The following is a 25,167-nucleotide window of genomic DNA, read 5'->3' as shown; positions in this document are numbered from 1 at the left end:
TTTCTGGGTGGACCACAGGCCTTGGGTGCGGAGCCCTTCTACATGGGCACTCCACCCCAGATTGGACGCATCCATGAGTACAATTTGGGCAGGGGGATTTTGAAAGGGTACCCCCTGCTCCAAATTGGAAAGACTCCCCCACCAAGACAAGGAGTCCCGGAGAGACAGAGTAATGCGGATGCGCACATGGAGGTCCTGGGTGGCCTGCTGCCACTCAGACCGCAAGGCCCATTGAGCTCTGTGCATATGTAAGCGAGCAAAGGGAGTAATATGGACGGTCGCAGCCATGTGTCCCAGGAGACACAACATGTGATGAGCTGAAATATGCTGGCTCCGTTGGACCACTCCTGCCATGGACACCAGCATGAGTGTCTGATTGCCAGGAAGGAAAGATCTGGCCCGAGCCGTGTTCAAAAGGGCACCAATGAAGCCCAACTGAGGCAACAAGTCGAGATGAGACTTTGGGAAGCTGATGATAACCCCCAGGGAGTCCAACACCTGAATGGTCAAGTGCAGGGATCTTACTGTTCCCGTCTGGGTAGTGCTCTTGACCAGCCAATCGTCCAGGTAGGGAAACACCTGCACGCCCAACCTGCAGAGGTGCGCACCCACCATGCTGGATACTTGGTAAAAAGACGTGTGGGTCGAGGCCAGTCCGAATGGCAACACCCTGTACTGGAAGAGTCGCCCACTCACCACAAACCATAGATACTGCTTGAGACTGTGGAAGATCTCGATGTGAGTGTGTCTTTTAGATCAAGGGAGCATAGCCAGGCCCCTTTTTGCAGGAGGGGAATCAGGGTGCCCAGAGATACAATCTTGAACTGTTCTCTTCTTAGAATTTTGTTCAAGGCTTTCAGGTTTAGAATAGGATGGAATCCTCCAGTTCTCTTTGGAATCAGGAAATATCGGGAGTAGAACCCCATCCCTGCTGCTTCAGTGGAATAGGCTCGATAGCCCTGGCTGTTACGAGGGCGGAGAGTTTCTCCAAAAGCATGTCCTGAAGCATCATTGAACCCCAGGAAGGGCATTGGGGGGGGGGGGGGGGAAGAGTCCGGAGGACATCTGGAAAGTTCAGCCTGTACCCCCAGTGAATGATGGACAGAACCCACTGGTCCCGAGGTGATGCTGGGCCAATGATCTGCAAAGAACCGTAGCCCACCTCCGACTGGAGGGTCTTGCATCAAGGGTACGAGCGGCTGGCTTACACTCCCTCGCAAGCAGTCAAAACCCTATGGTGGGGGCTTGGCTGGGGGGTCTAGAGCTCACCCACTGCGATCAGGTGCGAGAAGCAGTAGGATAATATTTCCTCTGGTGATAGAAGGATCTCCTTGGACCCTGTTGGGAGGACCTCTTGGCAGAGGATGGTGGGTCCATTGTACCGGCCAAGAGATGCTGGAGGGTCTCATGATGATACTTTAACTGAGCAACAGCATCCCTCACCTTGACATCAAAGAGATTCTCGCTGGTACATGGTAGGTCCACGAGCCTTTCCTGCATCTCCAGGCGGAGATCCGAGGCCCAGAGTCAGGTCATCCTGTGGGCACCAATACCCATGGCCTCCACCCTTGCCGCTGTCTCAAAGACATCATAGGTGGAACACACTTCATGCTTGCCACATTTGAGACCCTGCCGGACGACCATCAAGAAAGCATCCTGTTGCTGTTGGGGCAGGCGCTCGGCCATGTCTTGGATCTGTTTCCAGAGGTTACGAGAATAATGCGTCATATATAGCTGGAGGGAGGCGATACGGGCAATCAGCATGGTGCCCTGAAAAACCTTCCGTCCCAACGCCCTGTGTTCCCACCCTGGAGGAGTGGCGGCATGGGTGTGAGAACACTTGTCCCTTTTCAGGGCGGACTCTACCACAACCAACTGGTGTGGGAACTGATGCTTCTCGAAACCTGTTGCGTGCTGGACCAAGTACACCCCATCGGCCTTCTTATTCACCAGAGACAAGGAAATGGGGTGTTCCAAATTCCAAGGAGCAACTCCTTTAATATCTTATGGACGGGAACAGCCACCACCTTCTTTGGGGCGTCCACAAATTGGAGGGCCTCCAGCCTCTTATGTCTGGCATCTTCTTCTGTCAGAAGCTGAAAGGGAATGGCTTCTGCCATGGCCCGCACAAAACCAGCAAAGGTCAAGTCCTCAGGTGGGGGCTGGCGGCATTCCTCAGACAGGTCCAAGGGAAAGCCACTGGAGTCGTCAGAGAAAGACTCTTGAGGAATCATCCCCCCCAAGGGCCATAAGGGGCATCACTGCCCGGAGACGTCTGTGATAGGGCCTTTCCCAAGTCCTGCGGCCTGGGCACCAAGGGCACTGATGGCACAGAGGGCCCTGAAGGACCCGGAACCGAAGGCTTCGGCGGTGTCTTCAGCATCGAAGGGCCTTCCTCCTCCTCAGAACCCACGATGGGGATGAAACCAAGAGGAGGCGGCAACTGTGCCGTCGGGGCATCGATGGCACCGGCAACAGCTGCGTAGGGAGAATGCTGAGAAGACCATCGAAGTGCTCCAGCAGCGGCACCAACATGGAAGGCGTAGGCTCTGATGGTTCGATGCCCTGCAGAGCTCAAACAGCTATGTCCCAGCTCCTCCTAAAAGGCTGCTGCCGACAGGATGGGCTGAGGAAGCGGCGTAGCCAGATCTCCCTCGCAGCCTCAAGGAAGATCGGTGCCTGGCACTGGAATCGGTGGGGAATACCTCAGACCCCTGGCATTGATGGAGGGGGGTGCCTCCTTGCCGCGGGGTTGCTTTGTAGACATCATAGCAGAAGCCAGTGCCAACCTGAGCCTGGTACCATGTAAGGACGGAGACCGGTGGCGATGTTTCCGGGGTTTCCCATGGTGCTTATCCCGGTCTTTTCCCTGAGCAGAGGAGGAAGGAGACGATCCAGAAGTCTTCAAGTGAGGAGACCAATGAAGGCCGGTCTCTGATCCCTCTCTCCACCAGAGGCCCCGGTAGAGGGCCTCTGGTGGAGAGAGGGATATAGAGTTTGGAGTCTATACCCCCAATGCCAGTGTCGAGGGCTCAGACTTCTTTGATGCAAACAGCTTTTCCATCTTGTCCATGCGAGAATGCCGGCCCTTGGGGGGGTTCCATCTAGTTGCAGAAATGATACCACCGAATGTCGTGTGATGCCCCCAGGCATAAGATACACACATCGTGCGGATCCGTGAGGGACAAAGTCCGAGGGCACCGACGAAAACTCAACGATGCCATGACCAAAAAATGGTTGGCGAGCGGTCAACGATTGGTGGATCCTGGAGGACTCCGCAACTGCAAATTGACCGCATCGAATGAAGAACTTAACTAAAGCCAGGAAGAAGTTGAAGTGGGAGCTGACACAGGAAAAGTCTAAAAACAACCATGGAATGTAGTTTTCCAAAAGAAAAATCACAAGCTTCACAACCGCGAGACAACAGCTCTATGGAAAAGAACAGACTGAAAAGGGTCCCCGCGTGGACACGTAGATAGTGGCATGCTGGGCATACTCAGTGTGCCAATCAAAGTTTCTAGAAACTTTGACATAATCTTTACATGCCAGGCTCCATCTGATGATGTCATCCATGTGTGAGGGCTACCATCCTGCTTTATAATCTCTTTCTCTCCCTGATCCTCTGTGCTTGTCCCATGCTCTCTTGTATTCTGATAAGAACATAAAAACTTGCCATGCTGGGTCAGACCAAGGGTCCATCAAGCCCAGCATCCTATTTCCAACAGAGGCCAAACCAGGCCACAAGAACCTGGCAATCACCCACACACTAAGAAGATCCAATGCTACTGATGCAATTAATAGCAGTGGCTATTCCCTAAATAAACTTGATTAACAGCAGTTAATGGACTTCTCCTCCAAGAACTTATCCAAACCTTTTTTGAACCCAGCTACACTAACTGCACTAACCACATCCTCTGGCAACAAATTCCAGAGCTTAATTGTGTGTTGAGTGAAAAAGAATTTTCTCTGATTAGTCTTAAATGTGCTACTTGCTAACTTCATGGAATGCTCCCTAGTCCTTCTATTATCTGAAAGTGTAAATAACCGATTCACATCTACTCATTCAAGACCTTTCATGATCTTAAGGCCTCTATCATATCCCACCTCAGCCATCTCTTCTCCAAGCTGAACAGCCCTAACCTCGTCAGCCTGTCCTCATAGGGGAGCTGTTCCATCCCCTTTATCATTTTGGTTCCCCTTCTCTGTACCTTCTCCATCGCAACTATATCTTTTTTTGAGATGTGGCAACCAGAATTGTATATAGTATTCAAGGTGCGGTTTCACCATGGAGCGATACAAAGGCATTATGACCATTCCCTTCCTAATAATTCCTAACATTGTATTTGCATTTTTGACTGCTGCAGCACACTGAGCTGACGATTTTAAAGTATTATCCACTATGATGCCTAGATCTTTTTCCTGGGTAGTAGCTCCTAATATGGAACCTAACAATGTGTAACTACAGCAATGGTTATTTTTCCCTATATGTAACACCTTGACTTGTCCACATTAAATTTCATCTGCCATTTGAATGCCCAATCTTCAAGTCTTGCAAGGTCCTCCTGTAATGTATCACAGTCTGCTTGTGATTTAACTACTCTGAATAATTTTGTATCATCTGCAAATTTGATAACCTCACTCGTCGTATTCCTTTCCAGATCATTTATATATATATTGAAAAGCACCGGTCCAAGTACAGATCCCTGAGGTACTCCACTGTTTACCCTTTTCCACTTAGAAAATTGACCATTTAATCCTACTCTGTTTCCTGTCTTTTAACCAGCTTGTAATCCACGAAAGGACATCGCCTCCTATCCCATGACTTTTTAGTTTTCGTAGAAGCCTCTCATGAGGGACTTTGTCAAACGCCTTCTGAAAATCCAAATATACTACATCTACCGGTTCCCCTTTGTCCACATGTTTATTAACCCCTTCAAAAAAATGAAGCAGATTTGTTAGGCAAGACTTGTTCATTGTTTCCTTGTACATATTTTCTCCTCACGTTTCCGTCTTCACCCCCCCTGCCCCCTCCTTTGTCTCGATCACCCCCTCCCCTCCCTCCCCTATTTATCTAGTTATTGATCTGTTACTATGTTTTAGGTTACACTATGTTCCTTGTAAAGGCTTTGCCTATATATATCCTTGTTATAAGTTATCTGTAAACCGGCACGATGTGCAAATGGTTGCCGGTATATAAAATTAAATAAATAAATAAATAATAATAAATAATAATAAGACTTCCCTTGGGTAAATCCGTTGACTATGTTCCATTAAATCATGTTTTTCTATATGCTTTACAATTTTGTTCTTTAGAATAGTTTCCACTATTTTTCCCGGCACTGAAGTCAGGCTCACTGGTCTATAGTTACCCGGATCGCCCCTGGAGCCTTTTTTAAATATTGGGGTTACATTGGCCACCCTCCAGTCTTCAGGTACAATGGATGATTTTAATGATAGGTTACAAATTTTAACTAATAGATCAGAAATTTCATTTTTTAATTCCTTCAGTACCCTAGGATGCATACCATCAGGACCAGGTGACTTGCTACTCTTTAGTTTGTCAATCTGGCCTACTATATCTTCCAGGTTCACAGTGATTTCGTTCAGTTCTTCTGACTCATCACCCCTGAAAACCATCTCCGGAACTGGTATCTCCCCAACATCCTCATTAGTAAACACAGAGGCAAAGAATTCATTTAGTCTTTCTGCAATGGCCTTATCTTCCCTAAGAGCCCCTTTAACCCCTCTGTCATCTAATGGTCCAACCGACTCCCTCACAGGTTTCTTGCTTTGGATATATTTTAAAAAGTTTTTATTATGAGTTTTTGCCTCTATGGCCAATTTCATTTCAAATTCTCTCTTCGCCTGTCTTATCAATGTTTTACACTTAGCTTGACAATGCTTATGTTTTATCCTATTTTCTTCAGATGGATCCTTCTTCCAATTTTTGAAGGATTTTTTTTGGCTAAAATAGCCTCTTTCACCTCACCTTTTAACCATGACGGTAATTGTTTTGCCTTCCTGCCACCTTTCTTAATGCGCGGAATACATATGGACTGAGCCTCTAGGATTGTATTTTTAAACAATGTCCATGCCTGTTGAACACTTTTAACCTTTGCAGCTGCACCTTTCAGTTTTTTTCAATTTTTCTCATTTTATCAAAGTTTCCCTTTTTAAAATTTAGTGTTAGAGCTGCAGATTTACTTATTGTCCCCCTTCCAGTTATTAGTTTAAATTTGATCATGTTATGATCACTGTTGCCTAGTGGCCCCACCACCGTTACTTCTCTCACCAAATCTTGCGTTCCACTAAGAATTAAATCTAAAATAGCTCCCTCTCTTGTTGGTTCCTGAACCAATTGCTCCATGAAGCAATCATTTATTACATCCAGGAACTTTATGTCTCTAGCAAGTCCTGATGTTACATTTACCCAGTCAATATTGCCTTTCACCAGTTTTGTCTTCACCACCTCCTCCAGAAGGGCATTCCAGGCATCCACTACACTCTCCATGAAGAAATATTTCCTGACGTTGGTTCTGAATCGTCTTTCTCTGGAGTTTCATTTCGTGACCCCTAGTTCTACTGATTTCTTTCCAACCGAGAAGGTTGTCGATTGTGCATCATTAAAACCTTTCAGGTATTTGAATGTCTGTATCAAATCACCCCTGCACCTTCTTTCCTCCAGGGTATACATATTTAGGTCCTATAACCTCTCCTCATAAGTCATTTGATGGAGTCATTTTTGTCGCCCTTCTTTGGACCACACCTCCATCCTGTCTCTATCCCTTTTGAGATATGGTCGCCAGAACTGAACACAATACTCCAGGTGAGGCTTTACTAAGGACCTGTACAAAGGAATTATCAACTCCTTTTTCTTACAAATTATTCCTCTCTCTTTGCAGCCGAGCATTCTTCTGGCTTTAGCTATCGCCTTGTCACATTATTTCGCCGTCTTTAGATCGCTAGACACTTTCACCCCAAGGTCCCTCTCTTGATCTGTGCACAACAGCCCTTCACCCCCCCCCCCCCCAAATCACATACAGCTCTAGTGGATTACCATACCCTAGATACATGATTCTGCACTTCTTGGCATTGAATCCCAGCTGCAATATCTTTGACCACTGTTCAAGCTTCCTTAAATTACATCTCATTCTCTCCTCTCCTTCCGGCATGTCCACTCTGTTGCAGATCTTAGTATCATCAGCAAAAAAACAAACTTTACCTTTTATCCCTTCCGCAATGTCAATCACAATGATATTGAACAGGACCGGTCCCAACACCAATCCTTGTGGCACTCTGCTTAACACCATTCTCTCTTCAAAGTAGGTTCCATTTACCATCACATGCTGTCTTCTGTCAACCCGTTTGTAATCCATGCCACCACCTTGGCACGCACTCACTCCCAAGCTTCTCATTTTATTCACAAGCCTCCTATGTGGGACTGTTTCCAAAGCTTTGCTGAAATCCAAGTAGATCACATTGCACTCTCTTCCTTGATCCAATTCGTTAGTCACCCAATCAAAAAAATCAATCAAATTTGTCTGACAGGATCTTCCCCTGGTGAATTCATGCTGCCTCGGGTCCAGCAATCCTCCTGACTGTAGATAGTTCACTATTCTTTTCTTCAGCAGTCTCTCCATTACTTTTCCTGCCACTAAGGTGAGGCTAACTGGCCTGTAGTTTCCAGTCTCTTCTCTGCTTCCACTCTTGAGAAGCTGGACCACCATTGCTCTTCTCCAATCCCTCTGCACTACTCTCGTTCCCAGGGATCTATTGAACAGGTTATACAGTGGACCAGCCAGCACATATCTGAGCTCCCTCAGTATCCTGAGATGAACCTCATCAGGCCCCATGGCTTCATTCACTTTCAGTTTTCCTAGCTCTTCCCATACATTCTCTTCTGTAAACAGAGTTTTGTCTACTCCATCCCCATCCACTATCTTGTTAACTAGCAACAGTCATTCTCCAGGGTCTTCTTTAGTGAACACTGAAACATTTGTTTAATATTTCCACCATTTCTTCGTCTCTCTCCACATATTGATCCTTTTCACCTTTCAATTTCACTATACAATTTCGGACCTTTCTCTGATGTATCTGAAAAATGTTTTATCACCTCACTTTACCTCTTTGGCAATTTTCTTCCACCTGACTATTTGCTTTCTTGATTACTTTCTTCGTCTCCCTCAGTTTCACCAGATATTCTTCCTTGTGTTCCTCTTTTTGGGATCCTTTATATTTCTTGAATGCTGTTCTTTTTGCTTTTATTTTTTCAGCCACCTCCTTTGAGAAACAGATAGGTTTCTTTTTTCTCTTGCTTTTGTTTACTTTTCTAACATATAAATTTGTTGCCTTTGTAATTGCTCCTTTAGTTTGGCCCACTGATGCTCCACCTCTCTCATTTTCTCCCAGTCTTCTAGTTCTACCTCCAGGTACTTTCCCATTTCAACAAAGTCCATATTTTTTAAATTTAAAATTCGGGTCTTCATGTGACTTCTCCGTATCCTATGTGCAATGTCAAACCATACTGTTTGATGATCATTGGTGCCGAGGTGGGCACCCACCCAGACATTAAAGACATTATCCCTGTTACTGAGCACTAAGTATAACTCCCTCCCTCGTGGGTTCCATTACCATTTGTTTGAACAGAGTCCCTTGCAGAGCATCCATCATCTCTCTACTTGTTATATTCCACAGAAGGGATTCTCCAGTCTACGTCGGGCAGATTAAAATCACCAACAATCAACACTTCTCCCTTCTTTTCCACCTTGTGGATGTCAACGAAATCTGTCTAGTTCTTCCGTTTGAGTTGGAGACTTGTAAACCACTCCAGTAAAAATGTATGTACCATCATCTTTTTTTTTTAGGACGGCCTATAATGCTTCTTCTCTACCCCACATTCCTTGTAGTTCAGTTGCTTTAATATTGTTTTTTATATAAAAAGCAACTCCTCCCCCTTTTCTGTCTTTCCTTAACAAGTTAAAGCCCGGTATGGCCATATCCCAATCATGAGAATCCGTGAACCATGTCTCTGAACTATTGTTTGTCTGTGATTTCATCTTGGTTGTTAAATAATAAGATGGTAATGAATAAGGCTAAGATAGAGATCTTGGAGGTTGGAAGAGTTTTGACACTCCACTGACTTACTTGACTAGTCCTGCGGTAAAGAATTTGGGTGCTTTGTTAGATACAAGTTTTTCCATGGAAATTTTGTAGGCACAGTGGCAAGGAGAGTATTTGAAGTTAAAATTGGTGTGGTACCTGAAAGCATATTTAGATCCAAATGCTGTAAAAATGGTGATGTCTCCTTTGGTCTTGAGTGCCCTGCAGTATGGTAATGTACTGGTTTGTTTCTTTGAAGTCTTCAGTTGTTACAGAACAGTGCAGCAAGATTAGTTTTGCTGCTTCATTATGTGAGGCAGGCATGTGTGTCAGCTGCATGAAAATTGTGGAATGATTTGCCTACTCATGTGACAATAGAAATTAATTATGTAAAGTTCCAAAAATTAAAGTGCATCTATTTTCTGGAAGATAGAAACTCTGAACTCGTAAGGTGTAGTGCGGGGTTGTGTCTATACTAGTACGTTATTACCAGGGAAGGTATTTGGGGGCTGGATCATTCAGTAAGTTTCACTGGAAATCTGTAGTACTGTGGTTAGGTAGCAGCAAGGCACTAGCTTGTTATTTTTTCTGTTTGTGACTGTTTTATTGTAAACCGCTTTTATAGTGTGTACTGATTATGCAATATATAAATTAAGTAAATAAATACAAAGAGCAAAAGTAATATTTATGAACTGCCTTCACTAATTCCCCATAAATTCATTTTCATAAAATATTACAAATTATTTCACTTGACTTGCAGAATGCATTTATCTACGAAGAAATGAAACATTTTCTACTAGTTTTCAGTTAGGCTTTTTTTGGAACTGGATGAGATCATTAATCTATCCATGGAGCATGCAGCTAGCTGTTAAAAAAAAAATGTTCAATTTTGCCTGAAGTAGAATTAGAGGTCTTGGCTTTCAAACAGTGAAAGTGTTTTCCAAAATATGTTATACAAAAACTCAGAAAACTTGTGATGCAAGCATTAAGAAATCACAAGCTCTAAAATGACCCATAAAAAAGCTGTGTATGAAATCTGCTTCAAACATTGCATCAAACTATTTTGGTAGACTTCTTATTTAGTTACTGTTGATATCTCTGCCTTTCTTACATAAGTCTTGTTTCACTTATATATTCTCTATTGAAAGAGGTCTGATGGCTCAGTGGCAGCACTGTGTGCAGCCATGAGGGAGACCTGCATTCAATTCCCAAGCCTGGCTTCTAATCCTCGGGCCAACCAAAGCTGAGGATGCTAAGGTGGCAGCATTCCCACAGACCCTGGCAACAGACTAGTCAGACTTTGCGTGCATGTGTACTGGTTTCCAGAGGGAGTTGCAGTCTGTGGCCTCTGCTCAATGGCTAGCAGGGCCGGAGAAACCACTAGGCGAGCTAGGCCTGTGCCTAGGGTGCCACGATTTAAGGGGCGCCACGGCAGGCGGCAAAATTTGAAAGGGCAAAAAGTGCCCTTTCAAAATTCTGCCAGCCCCCGCCTCACCGAGCCACCCTCACGATGCCCCCCTTGTGGTCCAGCGGAGGGCCCGGGAGTGATCTGCCGCTCCCGGGGCCTCTGCTTCCACTAAGCAAAATGGTGCCGGTGGCCTTTAGCCCCTACCATGTGACAGGGGCCAACCAATGGCACCGGTAGCCCCTGTCACATGGTAGGGGCTAAAAGCCACCGGCGCCATTTTGGTTAGTGGCAGCCGAGACCTTGGGAGTGGCAGATCGCGCCCGGGTCCCCACCTGGACCACCAGATATTTTGTAAGTTTTCTTTTGTGGGGGGGAGGAGGAGTCGGGCTGCGGCTGGGGGCGGCGCAAGGCTGAAGATGCCTAGGGCACCCAATCCCCTTGCACCGGCCCTGATGGCTAGGCTATACATGAGTGAAGAGAAGGCTAAAATGGGGAACCCCCTCCCCAGGGAGTTCTTAATGAAAGCTTATGGGAAGTTTCCTCTTGCTCCTTTGGGTTTCCAGCTCACTCAGAATCAGGGCTGGGATTTGACACCATGAGTTTCCATTACACTGTTTTATATTCCATCTGATCTTAATCAGTCTAGTTACTGCAGCAAGTATCATAAGCTGGGGCCATGCACAGGGGCTCCTTCCAGAACCCTGAAATCACAGGACCTAAATCTAGCCACTAGGTGTTTCCATTGTACCTCTCCCATCAGGGGCGCTGAACGCTGCCTCCACAGCAGGCCTGGATTTAGGAATAGGCAACTGCCTAGGGTGCCAGATTTTGAAGGTGCCAAATATCCAAGGCAAAGTGGATCCTGCTTCTGCTTACTTTAGGGTCATATACTAGCTGCATTTCAAAGGGGCACTGCCAAAATCTTAAATCTGGCCCCTGCTCCACAGAATTTGCAATCTTGATCAGATTGGGGAGCATAAGAGCTGAACCAGGAATAGAGCCCAAGTCCTAGAGCCACCCAGTAAAGGCCAGTTCAGATGGATCCCAAGAAATATCTTTTCACTCCTTTTATTTTAGACAATTTATTTTTTTCTTGTATTCCTCATTTTTCTCCCATTAGCAGTTTCTGCTACAAACTGCCTTCCCATCCCCAAATGGTTCAGGGTAACCTTGTCAGCCCAAGTGCTGAAGGGGCAAATTCTCCAAGATGCATTCTGCACCTCTTCAGATCTCCTTGTCTTGGTGGGAAGATCTTTCCAATCTGGCAGATTTCCATGGCCTTGATAGAGAGGAGATCCAAATCTGGATTTGTTGCATCGCAGTGCTAAGGTCCGAGGAACAGGGACGCCCTAGAAACATATGTTTTTTGCTAAATACTGCTCTCCAGTGTTCCAATAACTTTTGTCTAACAAAGATGGATAAAGCAAAGCTGCTTACCTTTAACAGGTGTTCTCCTAGGACAGCAGGATGTTAATCTTCACATGTGGGTGACATCATCAGCACCCAGCACAGAAAACTTTTGTCAAAGTTTCTAGAAAGTTTGACTGGCACACTGAGCATGCCCAGATTGCCACTATCTGCGCATCCACGTGGGGACCCTCTTCAGTCTCGTAACAGAGAAGTACGAAAAACCCGGGCGGGGCGGTGGGTGGGTTTCCTCAGGACTAACATCCTGCTATCCTAAGAGAACACCTGTTACAGGTAAGCAACTTTGCTTTCTTGTAGGACAAGCAGGATGGTAGTCCTCACAAGTGGGTGAATACCAACTAAAGGCTGCTCCTGGAAACAATGACCAACAGACCCCAAACTGGGTGCCAATGGGCACAAGAAACCACATTGCTGTTGGCAACAGAAGGAGACAGCCTTAACCCGAACAAAGGGCCCTAGGCAGGGAGCACTGGGTTTACAGCTGAAAGAGATTTCAAAGGTTGGATTGGCTGAAGCTATTGTCATGTTGGCCATCCCTGTCCAAAGAGTAGTGAGCAGCGAACATGTGGTGAGAACTCCATGTTGCAGCCTTGCAGAGTTTGACAATGGGAACCGCTCGCAAGTGAGCTATCGAAGCCGCCATGGCTCTCACAGAGGGCGCCTTGACACAGCTTCCAAGCTGAAGACCCGTCTGCGCATAGCAGAAGGAAGTACAATCTGCCAGCCAGTTTGACAGAGTTTGCTTGGTCATTGCAACTCCCAATCTACTCTCATCAAAAGATATGAAGAGCTGCATGGATTTCCGGTGGGCCACTATGAGCTCAAGATAGAGTCCGTACGCCCTGATGTGAATGAGGCCTCGGAAAGAAGGTGGGCAGAATCATTGCTAGAGACAAAGTTCCTGGATGTAATAAATGATTGCTTCATGGAGCAATTGGTTCAGGAACCAAGAGAGGGAGCTATTTTAGATTTAATTCTTAGTGGAACGCAGGATTTGGTGAGAGAGGTAACGGTGGTGGGGCCATTGACAACAGTCATCATAACGATCAAATTTAAACTAATAACTGGAAGGGGTACAATAAAATCTTCAGCTCTAACACTAAACTTTCAAAAGGGAAACTTTGATAAAATGAGGAAATTGTTAGAAAAAATCTGAAAGGTGCAGCTGCAAAGGTGAGACCGCACCTTGAATACTGTGTACAATTCTGGTCGCCGCATCTCAAAAAAGATATAATTGCGATGGAGAAGGTACAGAGAAGGGCTACCAAAATGATAAGGGGAATGGAACAGCTCCCCTATGAGGAAAGACTAAAGAGGTTAGGACTTTTCAGCTTGGAGAAGAGACGGCTGAGGGGGGATATGATAGAGATGTTTAAAATCATGAGAGGTCTAGAACGGGTAGTTGTGAATCGGTTATTTACTCTTTCAGATAGTAGAAAGACTAGGGGGCACTCCATGAAGTTAGCATGGGGAACATTTAAAACGAATCGGAGAAAGTTCTTTTTTACTCAACGCACAATTAAACTCTGGAATTTGTTGCCAGAGGATGTGGTTAGTGAAGTTAGTATATCTGTGTTTAAAAAAGGATTGGATAAGTTCTTGGAGGAGAAGTCCATTACCTGCTATTAGGTTCACTTAGAGAATAGCCACTGCCATTAGCAATGGTAACATGGAATGGACTTAGCTTTTGGGTACTTGCCAGGTTCTTATGGCCTGGATTGGCCACTGTTGGAAACAGGATGCTGGGCTTGATGGACCCCTGGTCTGACCCAGTATGGCATTTTCTTATGTTCTTAACATTAAAAGTGTTCAACAGGCTAGGACATTGTTTAAAAATACAATCCTAGAGGCGCAGTCCACATGTATTCCACGCATTAAAAAAGGTGGAAGGAAGGCAAAACGATTACCGTCATGATTAAAAGGTGAGATGAAAGAGGCTATTATAGCCAAAAAAGCATCATTCAAAAATTGGAAGAAGGATCCATCTGAAGAAAATAGGACAAAACATAAGCATTGTCAAGTTAAGTGTAAACAATGATAAGACAAGCAAAGAGAGAATTTGAAATGAAGTTGGCCATAGAGGCAAAAACTCATAATAAAAACTTTTTAAAATATAACCAAAACAAGAAACCTGTGAGGGAGTCGGTTGGACCATTAGATGACCGAGGGGTTAAAGGGGCTCTTAGGGAAGATAAGGCCATTGCAGAAAGACTAAATGAATTCTTTGCTTCCATGTTTACTAATGAGGATGTTGGGGGGATACCAGTTCCAGAGATGTTTTTCAGCGGTGATGAGTCAGACAAACTGAACAAAATCACTGTGAACCTGGAAGATGTAGTAGGCCAGATTGACAAACTAAAAAGAGTAGCAAATCGCCTGGACCGGATGGTATGCATCCTAGGATACCGAAGGAACTCAAAAATGAAATTTCTGATCTATTAGTTAAAATTTGTAACCTATCATTAAAATCATCCATTGTACCTGAAGACTGGAGGGTGGCCAATGTAACCCCAATATTTAAAAAAGGCTCCAGGGGCGATCCGGGTAACTATAGACCAGTGAGCCTGACTTCAGTGCCGGGAAAAATAGTGGAAACTATTCTAAAGAACAAAATTGTAAAGCATATAGAAAGACATGATTTAATGGAACATAGTCAACATGGATTTACCCAAGGGAAGTCTTGCCTAACAAATCTGCTTCATTTTTTTGAAGGGGTTAATAAACATGTGGACAAAGGGGAACCGGTAGATGTAGTATATTTGGATTTTCAGAAGGCTTTTGACAAAGTCCCTCATGAGAGGCTTCTACGAAAACTAAAAATTCATGGGATAGGAGGCGATGTCCTTTCGTGGATTACAAGCTGGTTAAAAGACAGGAAACAGAGAGTAGGATTAAATAGTCAATTTTCTCAGTGGAAAAGGGTAAACAGTGGAGTGCTTCAGGGATCTGTACTTGGACTGGTACTTTTCAATATTTATATAAATGATCTGGAAAGGAATACGATGAGTGAGGTTATCAAATTTGCGGATGATACAAAATTATTCAGAGTAGTTAAATCACAAGCAGACTGTGATACATTACAGGAGGACCTTGCAAGACTGGAAGATTGGGCATTCAAATGGCAGATGAAATTTAATGTGGACAAGTGCAAGGTGTTGCATATAGGGAAAAATAACTGTTGCTGTAGTTACACGATGTTAGGTTCCATATTAGGAGCTACCACCCAGGAAAAAGATCTAGGCGACATAGTGGATAATACTTTAAAATTGTCGGCTCAGTGTGCTGCAGGAGTCAAAAAAGCAAATAGAATGTTAGGAATTATTAGGAAGGGAATGGTTAATAGAACGGAAAATGTCATAATGCCTCTATATCGCTCCATGTTGAGACCGCACCTTGAATACTGTGTACAATTCTGGTCGCCGCATCTCAAAAAAGATATAGTGATGGAGAAGGGGCAAATAAAATGATAAAGGGGATGGAACAGCTCCCCTATGAGGAAAGGCTGAAGAGGTTAGGGCTGTTCAGCTTGGAGAAGAGACGGCTGAGGGGGGAAATGATAGAGGTCTTTAAGATCATGAGAGGTCTTGAACGAGTAGATGTGACTCGGTTATTTACACTTTCAAATAATAGAAGAACTAGGGGCCATTCCATGAAGTTAGCAAGTAGCATATTTAAGACTAATCGGAGAAAATTCTTTTTCACTCAACATACAATAAAGCTCTGGAATTTGTTGCCAGAGGATGTGGTTAGTGCAGTCAGTGTAGCTGGGTTCAAAAAAGGTTTGGATAAGTTCTTGGAGGAGAAGTCCATAACGGCTATTAATCAAGTTTACTTAGGGAATAGCCACTATTAATTGCATCAGTAGCATGGGATCTTCTTAGTGTTTGGGTAATTGCCAGGTTCTTGTGGCCTGGTTTGGCCTCTGTTGGAAACAGGATGCTGGGCTTGATGGACTCTTGGTCTGTCCCAGCATAGCAATTTCTTATGTTTATTTATTTATTTATTTTAAATTCTTATATACCGACATTCCTGTATGATATACAGATCACACCGGTTTACAGTACAACGGAACCGTCGCGTGGGAGCGATACAAGGAACATTTGAAAATTTAAAAAATTTAAAAACAAGGAACATATACAACCCGTAGCGTACAAAAACTTCAAAACAGAATAAATAGCATATATGTTCTTATTGACTGATAGAGATGAAAATCAGTCACCACCTTAGGCAGGAACTTGGGGTGACTTCGCAGGACCAACCTATCGTGGAAGAATTTTGTGTACGGTGGATACGTCACCAACACCTGAAGCTCACTAACTCTGCGTGCTGAAGTGATTGCAACCAGGAAAAGAACTTTCCAGGTCAAGTACCTCAGAACCCAGGAGCGCAGAGGCTTGAAAGAATTACACATAAGCTGAGCTAATACAACATTGAGGTCCCACAATACAACGGGAGACCACAAAGGATGCTTCAGCTGAAGCAAACCTCGCATAAACCGTCCAATTACAGGGTGCACAGAAATGGGCGTACTGCTAACTCCCTGGTGGTAAGCACTGATGTCATTCAGGTGTACCCTGACTGAGTTGGTCTTCAAGCCAGCCTCCAAAAGGTGCCACAAATAGTCAAGCAACTTTGGAGTAGAACAGGCAAATGGGTCCAAGCCGTGACCTGCACACCAGATGGAAAACCTCTTGCACTACACACTGTAAGACTTTCTAGTGAAAGGCTTCCTGGAAGTTACCAGTACCTGAGACATAGGGGTAGATTTTCAAAGGGGTATGCACGTAAGATACGTGCGTACCCCCCCGAAAACCTACCCCAAACCCCCCCTGTGCGCGCCAATCCTATTTTGCATAGGCTCGGCGGCGCGCGCAAGCCCCGGGATGTGCGTAAGTCCCGGGGCTTGCAAAAAGGGGCAGTCGGGGGCATGTCCGGGGCGTGTGGGCGGTCCGGGGGCGTGGCCAAGTGCCCTGACACAGTGGCCTGTGTCGGGGCCTGCCGCGCCGGCGCGCGTAAGTTACTACTGCCCGGAGGCAGTAGTAACTTCTCCGATAAAGGTAGGGGGGGGTCTAGATAGGGCCGGGGGGGGGGGGGTGGATTAGGTAGGGGAAGAGAAGGGAGGTGCGGGGGGGCGTAGAAAGAAAGTTCCCTCCGAGGCCGCTCCGATTTCAGAGCGGCCTCGGAGGGAACGGGCAGCGCGCGCAGGGCTCGGCGCACGCAAGTTGCACAAATGTGCACCCCCTTGTGCGCGCCGACCTCGGATTTTATAAGATACACGCGGCTACGCGCGTATCTTATAAAATCCAGCGTACTTTTGTTTGCACCTGGTGCGCGAACAAAAGTACGCGCGCGTGTATGTTTTTAAAATCTACCTCATAATGACAGAGAGGCCCAGGGGTTGCAAAACTAGCCTCTCAACAACCAGGCTGTCAAGGCTAATGCACTGAGGTTCGGATGGCATAGCATGCCCTGATCCTGAGTTAGGTCAAGGAGGTCCCCAGACTGATTGGTTCTCTGACTGACAGGTCCTTCAGTAGTGGGAACCAGACCTGCCTCGGCCAAAAGGTGCCACTAGAATCATGGTCCCCTTGTCCTGATTGAGCTTCAAGATAGTCTTCATCACCAGTGGAGGCGGAGGATACGTGTACAGAAGGCCTTTACCCCAATGGTGGGCAAAGGCATCCAAGCCTGGTGTTCCATCTGATGTGAACAGGAAATAGAAGTGGCTCACTTTGCAGTTACAAGGGGAGACAAAGAGTTCCACGTCCGGGGTCTCCCACAGGTGGAAGAAGCGATCCACCACTACTGGATTCAGGGACCACTCGTATGGCTGGAACGCCCAACTCAGGCGATCCACCACCACATTCTCTGTCCCAGACAGGTACCACATTCTCTGTCTCGGCCAGGTACATGGCTTATAGGAGCATGCCTTGTTTCAGAGCCCAGGACCAAATCTGCACTGCCTCCTGACAAAGGAGGAACGACTCAGTGCCTCTCTGTTTGTTGATGTAACACATTAGGATGAGGACCGCATGGTTGCCCAAGTGATCCTGGAATGCCCAAAGAGCGTAGTAGATCACTCACAGCTCCAGGAAGTTGATCTGGAACAGAGATTCCTGAGTTGTCCATTGACCTTGCTTATGGAGGTTGTACACATGCACACTCCAACCCAGAGTTGATATGTCTGTGGCAAGTACAACCTGAGACGAAGGAGTCTGGAAAGGAACCCTCTGCTCCAGATTGGAAAAATCTTCCCAAGACAGGGAGATCTGAAGAGGCTGCATAATGCAGATGCATGCATTGAAGTCCTCGGCGGCCTGCTGCCACTGTGACTGCAAAGTCCATTGCATCCTGTGCATGCACAAGCATGCTAGGGGGGGCAATGTGGGCCGAAGTAGCCAAGTGGCCAAGAAGCTGAAGCAAAAGGCATGCAGAGACCTCTTGGCTGCGGCAGATCAAACTCACAAGCGATGACAGGGCAAGCGCCCGATCGCGGCCTTGGAACACTCTGGCCAGTGGCGTGTCTAGATGGGCCCCGATGAAGGCCAGCTGTGGTGACGTGCTGAGGTGGGACGTTGGGTAATTGATGACAAACCTGAGAGACTGTAGCACCTGAATGGTCAGCTTCAGAAAGCGAAGCGCCCCCTCCTGGGTGGCGCTTTTGACTGGCCAGTCATCCAAGTAGGGAAAAACATGAAATCCCTGAAGGCGGAGGTGCATTCCCACTACTGCCATGCCCTTGGAGAAGACCCGTGGGGGCAGACGCAAGGCCGAACGGTAACACTCTGTACTGGAAGTGTCCTTTACTCACGGTAAATCGAAAATAGTTTCGGTGACCAGGAAAGGTCTCAATGTGGGTGTAGGCATCTTTCAGATCGAGGGAGCAAAGCCAACCTCCTCTTTGCAGGAGTGGGATCAGGGTGCCCAAAGAAACCTTCTTAAACTTTTCTTTTTGAAGGAATTTGTTCAAAGCTTTCAGGTCTAGAATAAGGCTGAGCCCCCGTTCTCTTTGGTATCAGGAAATACTGAGAAGATTCCTCGACCCCGCTGGCACAGTGAAATGGGTTCGACTGCTCTGGCCATTCGAAGGTGGAGTGTTCTGTTAAGAGTATCTACTGATGAGGGGATAGGCCCCAAGATGGACAAGGGGAGAGTCTGAAGGGACGTCCCTGAAGTTCAGCTGATATTCTTGGCGAATGATGGAAAGGACCCACTGGTCCGAGGTAACCGGGGGCCAGCGATCCGCAAAGAGATGCAGACTGCCTCCTACTGGAAGGCAAGATGTCAAGGGTACGGTGGTGTGGTTTATGCTCCCTCGCCACCAGTCAAAACCCCATAGCAGGGCTCTGCTGATGCCTGCCAGAAGCGGCCCTGGGAGTTGGTGTGATGCGTGCGCACCGTGAGGCAGGAGGGTAATACTTCCTCTGGCGATACAAGGACTGCTTAGAGCCCTGGCAAGAAGGTCCTTGCCTACACCTCTCGGTATGGGCACAGAGGGCATCAATGGCACAGAGGTCCCCGAAGGCCTGGGTACTGAACTAGGGAATGTCAGGCGCAGGATCAACAACCCTGACAGTGCCAGCAGCCGCATTGGCTCTTCCTCCTCCTCGGACACCATGATGGGAATCACTCTGGAGGGGGGCATCAGTGGCCTTTGGGGACCCGATGGTCCCCCGGGCACTGGTTGTGTTGGTAGTACACCCAGCAGGACATCTAGATGCTCTAGCATGGGCGCCAACAGAGAAGGTGCTGGTTCCGACACCAGTATGGGGACTGGTGTCGGCTCAATACCTTGCAGGGCTCGTAGCACTGCCGACTACACCCTGCGATTCAGCTCCTCCTAAAAATCCGCTGAGGTCAAGATGGATTGAGGAGGAGGAGAAGGTGTTACCAGAGCCTCCATCGGCACTCTGAGGAGGCTCGGTGCCCAAAATGATCCCCGGGAGGGAGGGGAAGGGAACGCCTGAGACACCCATGTCTGATGGAGGATGATGCCTTGTCCCCCACGGGGTCACTTCGGTGGCAGCATGGTGATCGCCAGCGCCGAACCAAGCTCAGTGCCATGTACCCTATGGCGACTGGTGTTGATACTTGTCGGACTTCCCTCAGTGCTCAGCTTGGTCTTTCCCCGGTGATGAGGATGAAGAGGAGCTTGATGTCTTTGAGTGCAACAACACAGGCCAAGGCCTATTCCAGGCCCCTTTCTCTCAAGGGGGTCCCGATGGAGGGGTGGTCACGGACGGCATGTCAAATGGTTCCCTGCAGCCTCCAGGTATCAACGCTCCCAATGCCGGAGACAATGGATCAGAATTTTTGGCGCCAAAAAACTTCTCCATCTTGTCCAGAGGGGCACAACGGCCTTTGGGGGTCATCCAATCACAAAACTGACACCCCTGGATGTCATGCAATGCCCCCAGGCAGAGGATACAGAACTCATGCGGATCAGTAATGGACATGGTTCACGGGCACTAGGGGCATCGGCAGAAACCAGATGCCATCATGAAAAATAGCTGGCAAGTGGTCGATGGCCTGCAACCACCAAGGAGAGACACACCAGAGAGAGACCACAAACAAGGGAAAAAAATTTAACCTACCACTGCCACTGACTGGGATACCAACCGGAAGAGGGACCCGGCGAAGAGAGTCAAAAAAGAAAACCAGGAAAGTGAAAAAAAACCCCACTTTGAAAAAGAGCAGAGCTCCACAAACTGCAAGGCAAACACTTTGCGGGAAAAGGGAGACTGAAGAGGGACCCCGCATTGAAGCGTGGATAGTGGCACGCTGGGCATGCTCAGTGTGCCAGTCACAGTTTCTGTTCCAGGCTCGATCTGATGATGTCACCCACATGTGAGGACTACCATCCTTCTTGTCCTAGGAAAATGCAAATTAAAATGCCTTCATGAGGGCGCAGCAGACTCCAGCTGAAACGTATGCTTCTGTGTAACTGAAAAGGAATTTATTAGCATGCAGCACAATTTCCTTGAAGTCACAACCCTGGTTTATGTTCACATTGGCCAGAGTCTGCAGGTTATGAGAATAGTTAAGCTCAGCCTTACTTTTGAGAGCAATGTTGAGGCCCTCATTCTGGTTTCCTCCATCCCTCCGACATCAGCTGGGCTTATATTCTCCAACAGTTTGGTCAGCAATGGAAACATCACCTGATAGTTCAGTCAGAGACAGAAAGAGACAAGGGCTGTATTATTGAACTTGGATGCCAAAGGTTAACAGGATTGCACACAAACAATACTTTTTCTATCATTTTGGTTCAACTACCAGACCACAGGCCCTACCAGAAGTATGTCAGGCACCAAAAATAAGCAAATAAGTTATTTATTTATTTAATATCTTTTAATATACCGATACTCAAGATAAAAATCTTATAGTACCGGTTTACATCAACAAACACGGGAAAACCAACGATATAGGATCAGAAAGTTACATGAAACAGGGTAATGAATTCAGGACAACTATGAGAGGAAGAAATAGGTTAACATAGCGCAACTATAGAGTAGATAACAAGCAGAGTTAAATAGTAACCAACTACTCCACTGCATGATGCTTCTAAAACAGGTTTTTTCCTCTCTGATCTGTTAACTAACTCATCTATTTATTTTGTTCATTATTCAAACTATACCCCAAGGAAAGCAGGGATGTTAGCTTTCTTGTCAAAATATCTGCACAGATATAAGGAGAGGAAACCCCCCCAAACTTTTTAATTCTATAGACAAATCTCTTTACAAAACAGCATACAAATCAGTTATTTCTTACCTAAAAGTCACAGACTCTCTTAAAAACACAAAATGCTGGCCAATTTGACAGAAATACATTTTAAAATAAATATGCTTCTAATCAAACCATACACAGCTCAAACAAAATTGTTAGTCATCTGTTAAACAAATAAAACGAGGACTCTAATATTTCTGCAACAAAAATAGTAAGGCTGCAAGATGGTAAACTTTCCTTAATAAAAAAGGATGGCTAATTGGATGCTGCATTCTCATAGCCCTATTTGGCTGGAGAGCCACTTTTGTTCATTAACTTGCATGCAATGAATGGGGTACTCAGTTAACCTAACCCTTTGGTACCTGATAAAGCATAACATTTATTAAAACAAAACAAAAAACCAGACCATTTTTATATAGATTACATAAAAGAAATGATCACAAAAGATCATACACAGAAGAAAAAGATTCAAAGGAACTTCTGGGCGCAGCTAAACAAGTTGCCTGTGGATATAACTCCAGATAAACTCCAGAAAGAAGCTCTCTTTCACACAATGCAAGTATTAAGGAAGGCATTAGCAGTACATTTGCGAGACTGAGATCAGACTCAGCATACCCTGGCTTTCGAGTGAGATTCATTCCTGTCAAGATATGTATAAAATTAACCTTTTGGAGATAGTACCCCCATGAAAAATATAAACCACCTTAAAGAGTACTAGTAGATAAAGTCCTCCAGATAAAAATCTTAATCACCATTTTCACTTTTATACATTCTCAAGTTCACAAGTATCTAAAAAGAAAACATCTTATACATTTTTCTACAGTCTTCATAACATATAGAGTGGCTATAGAAAGCCTACACTCCCTTTCAAAATGTTCATCTTGTGTTGCCTTATATTCTGGAAGTAAAATGCCTTAAACCAGTATTTATTCCATGTATCCACACTTCCTACCCCACAACCGCCAAGTGAAAAATACATTCAGAATACCTTAGAAAATGAAATAGAAATAAAAGCATGAAATAGCAAGGTTGGATAAGTGTCCTACCCACCTTGTACTTCTGCAGCAATGCTAAATACTTAGAGGTCCATAGGCTAGGACACAGGCAAGAGAGTAGGATAATTTGTCATGGATTTGCAGCCGGACCAGTCTCCTGCTGAATATACTCAGCTAAAGTTATCAGCATATCATTACCTGGATAACTTTTAAACTTAACTGGCTACATTTGAATATATATATTCAACAAATTTTTGGTTAAATATAAAAAATAAATAAACCCTTCTGAGCCAACAGGTGCGAACCCCACCACCTCTCCCCTTCAAAATGTCAGGCATAACACCTAATTACTTCCCTGCCCAGCCCCCCGCGAAGGAAAAAAAAATACATTGTGGACCATATCAGTCCATGGAGCCTCCTTTCCTCTCCCCTTCAGCCCCCAAATTTGCATAAAACATGGGAGCTCAGGGCCCCCTCCCAACCCTCCCTGAATCTGCCAAAAGTCCCACAGCTGCCAGGAGCGCGATCAGTTCTTGCTGTTCCTGGCAGTATCCAGCACTGCTTTGACAGAATTGTTGTCAGTGTAACATATGCTACCAATGTTGCTGTCAAAGCCACACCAGATGCTACTGGAAGAATGTACACTGTACCCTCTGTTGCTGTGGGGCTTCAGGTTGGGGTTGCAGGTGAGAGGGTAGAGGTTAGGAGGTGGTTCCTAGCCCATATGGGGTTTTTTTTGCAAATTCTGGCAAGAAGGGGACAGGGAGGCTCTTCTAATGTATTTTCCTAAGGAAGGTAATAGGCACTATGCCCAACATCTTTCGTTAGTGATTTTGCAGGGTGGGGGACATTGGGACTGCTGGCCCAGAAGGATTTTTAAACAACTCTTTTTGCTACTTAGCCAGATAAGGTCAAATATATTTAGGTGCCCATATTCAGATAACTTAGCTCTGCTTTTAGGCAAGTCCAGACTTAGATGGCTAACTTAACTCTGTCCTAGAATGCATCCAACTTTCCAGATAAGTTTTATCTGGATAATAACTTACCTGAATAACATTTTTCTGGTTAGAGGGGCCAGAAATTTAACTGTTGGGGTTTGTCTGGATACCTCAAGGGTTAACCAGACAAGATCACTTTGAATATGGACTTCTTAAAGGAATCGCTTTCAGAAGAGCATACCAAATGACTTGGCCTCACCTGTGTTAAACTGTACTGATTTGTATGATGGCAGGATAAATAGCAGTTCATGATGGTTCTCTCTGCCAGGCAATGCATTTCAAAGCGAAGACTCTATTATGAGCATCAAGGAGCAATCAAAACAACTCTGGGACAAAGTTGTAGAAAGATACAGATCTGGGGATGGTTATAAAAATTGCAAAGTCCTTGAAAATCCCATGAAGCATGGTCAAGAAGATTGTTAAGAAGTGGAAGCTGTATGGCAACATCAAGACCCTGCCTAGATCAGGTTGTCTTTCCAAACTGGAGGGCCAAGCCGGGGGGGGGGGGGGGGGGCGCAAACATGAGGCCAACTTTGACAAAGCTACAGGTTTCCTATGGACAAAACTGGGTAAAGTGTACATGTAAAACGTTATTTAAACATTACTGCTCTGGAGCCGCCCACCTAAAAGGTCTCGTGTCTAAACTATATGCCATCTTTAATAGTCATCCTAAGACCATTTTTCCCCTATATATCAGCATGGGAAGCTGATTTAGGAACCACAATCTCTCCTGAAATGTGGGGGACAGTATTTATACATTGACAAGTAAATGCTCCGTTTCAGCACAACAGCAGGAAAATTATTATAAACTCTTAGTGAGATGGCACATAATACCAGTGCACATCCTCCCCATGTATCCCTCTGCTAGCGCATGCTGTTAGTGGCAATGCGGGAATACGGAAATCTTTCTTCATATAAAGTGGAGTTGCCCAATTATTTCCTCAATATGGACTAATGCTCGGAGTGGAACATTTGTATGATGCGGGCCTGGCTTTGCTCAATTAGCCCTCCCCAAAATTGGATAAGTCTCAGCAGCGGTTGTGCCAACAAATATGTATAGCTGCTCGATGTGAGATAGCACAGAGGTGGAATTCAGAACCTTTCCCCTTATCAGTGGTTTTGCAAAGATACGCTACAATCATAGTATGGCAGCCATAACAGCCTCCAGGAATGATAGTAGACAGACCTTTCAGAGGATCTGGGAACCTTTTATGAATTGGGAAAATGCAAGCAACTCTCTATCATGAAGCAATAGGAAGACCCAGATTATGTTTTCCACTCCTTTATTCTATATCTACTGAAAAACACTTAACCGCCTGGTGTCATGCCTTAAATTTATCATAATAGAATCAGGTGGTGAGGATAGGAGGGGACGGGGTTTACAGTTGTCTGGAAAGTTAAAATAATGTCAATTACATTTTACTGACTTTCTCATGTTGAATTAAATGGCTGTGTAATTATTGAACTTCAATAAAAATCTTTAATAACAAAACAAAAAAAAATGAATCAAGGGATG

The 25,167-nt window shown here is 45.5% G+C and overlaps 1 protein-coding gene across 5 annotated transcripts in view; it reads right to left on the bottom strand.

Annotated features, from left to right (window-relative positions):
* Window positions 1-25,167, bottom strand: part of GBF1 (golgi brefeldin A resistant guanine nucleotide exchange factor 1) — a 739,811-nt gene that overhangs the window by 28,529 nt on the left and 686,115 nt on the right. For all 5 annotated transcript variants that reach the window (XM_029609015.1, XM_029609018.1, XM_029609019.1 and 2 more), the window contains one exon: window positions 20,992-21,093. In XM_029609015.1, coding sequence (XP_029464875.1) covers window positions 20,992-21,093 — 102 coding nt within the window. The remainder of the gene's footprint in view (window positions 1-20,991; window positions 21,094-25,167) is intronic.

The sequence above is a fragment of the Rhinatrema bivittatum genome, chromosome 7 (assembly GCF_901001135.1).
Source record: "Rhinatrema bivittatum chromosome 7, aRhiBiv1.1, whole genome shotgun sequence".
Taxonomy (NCBI): Eukaryota; Metazoa; Chordata; class Amphibia; order Gymnophiona; family Rhinatrematidae; genus Rhinatrema; species Rhinatrema bivittatum.
This window is presented reverse-complemented; position numbering and strand designations above follow the sequence as displayed.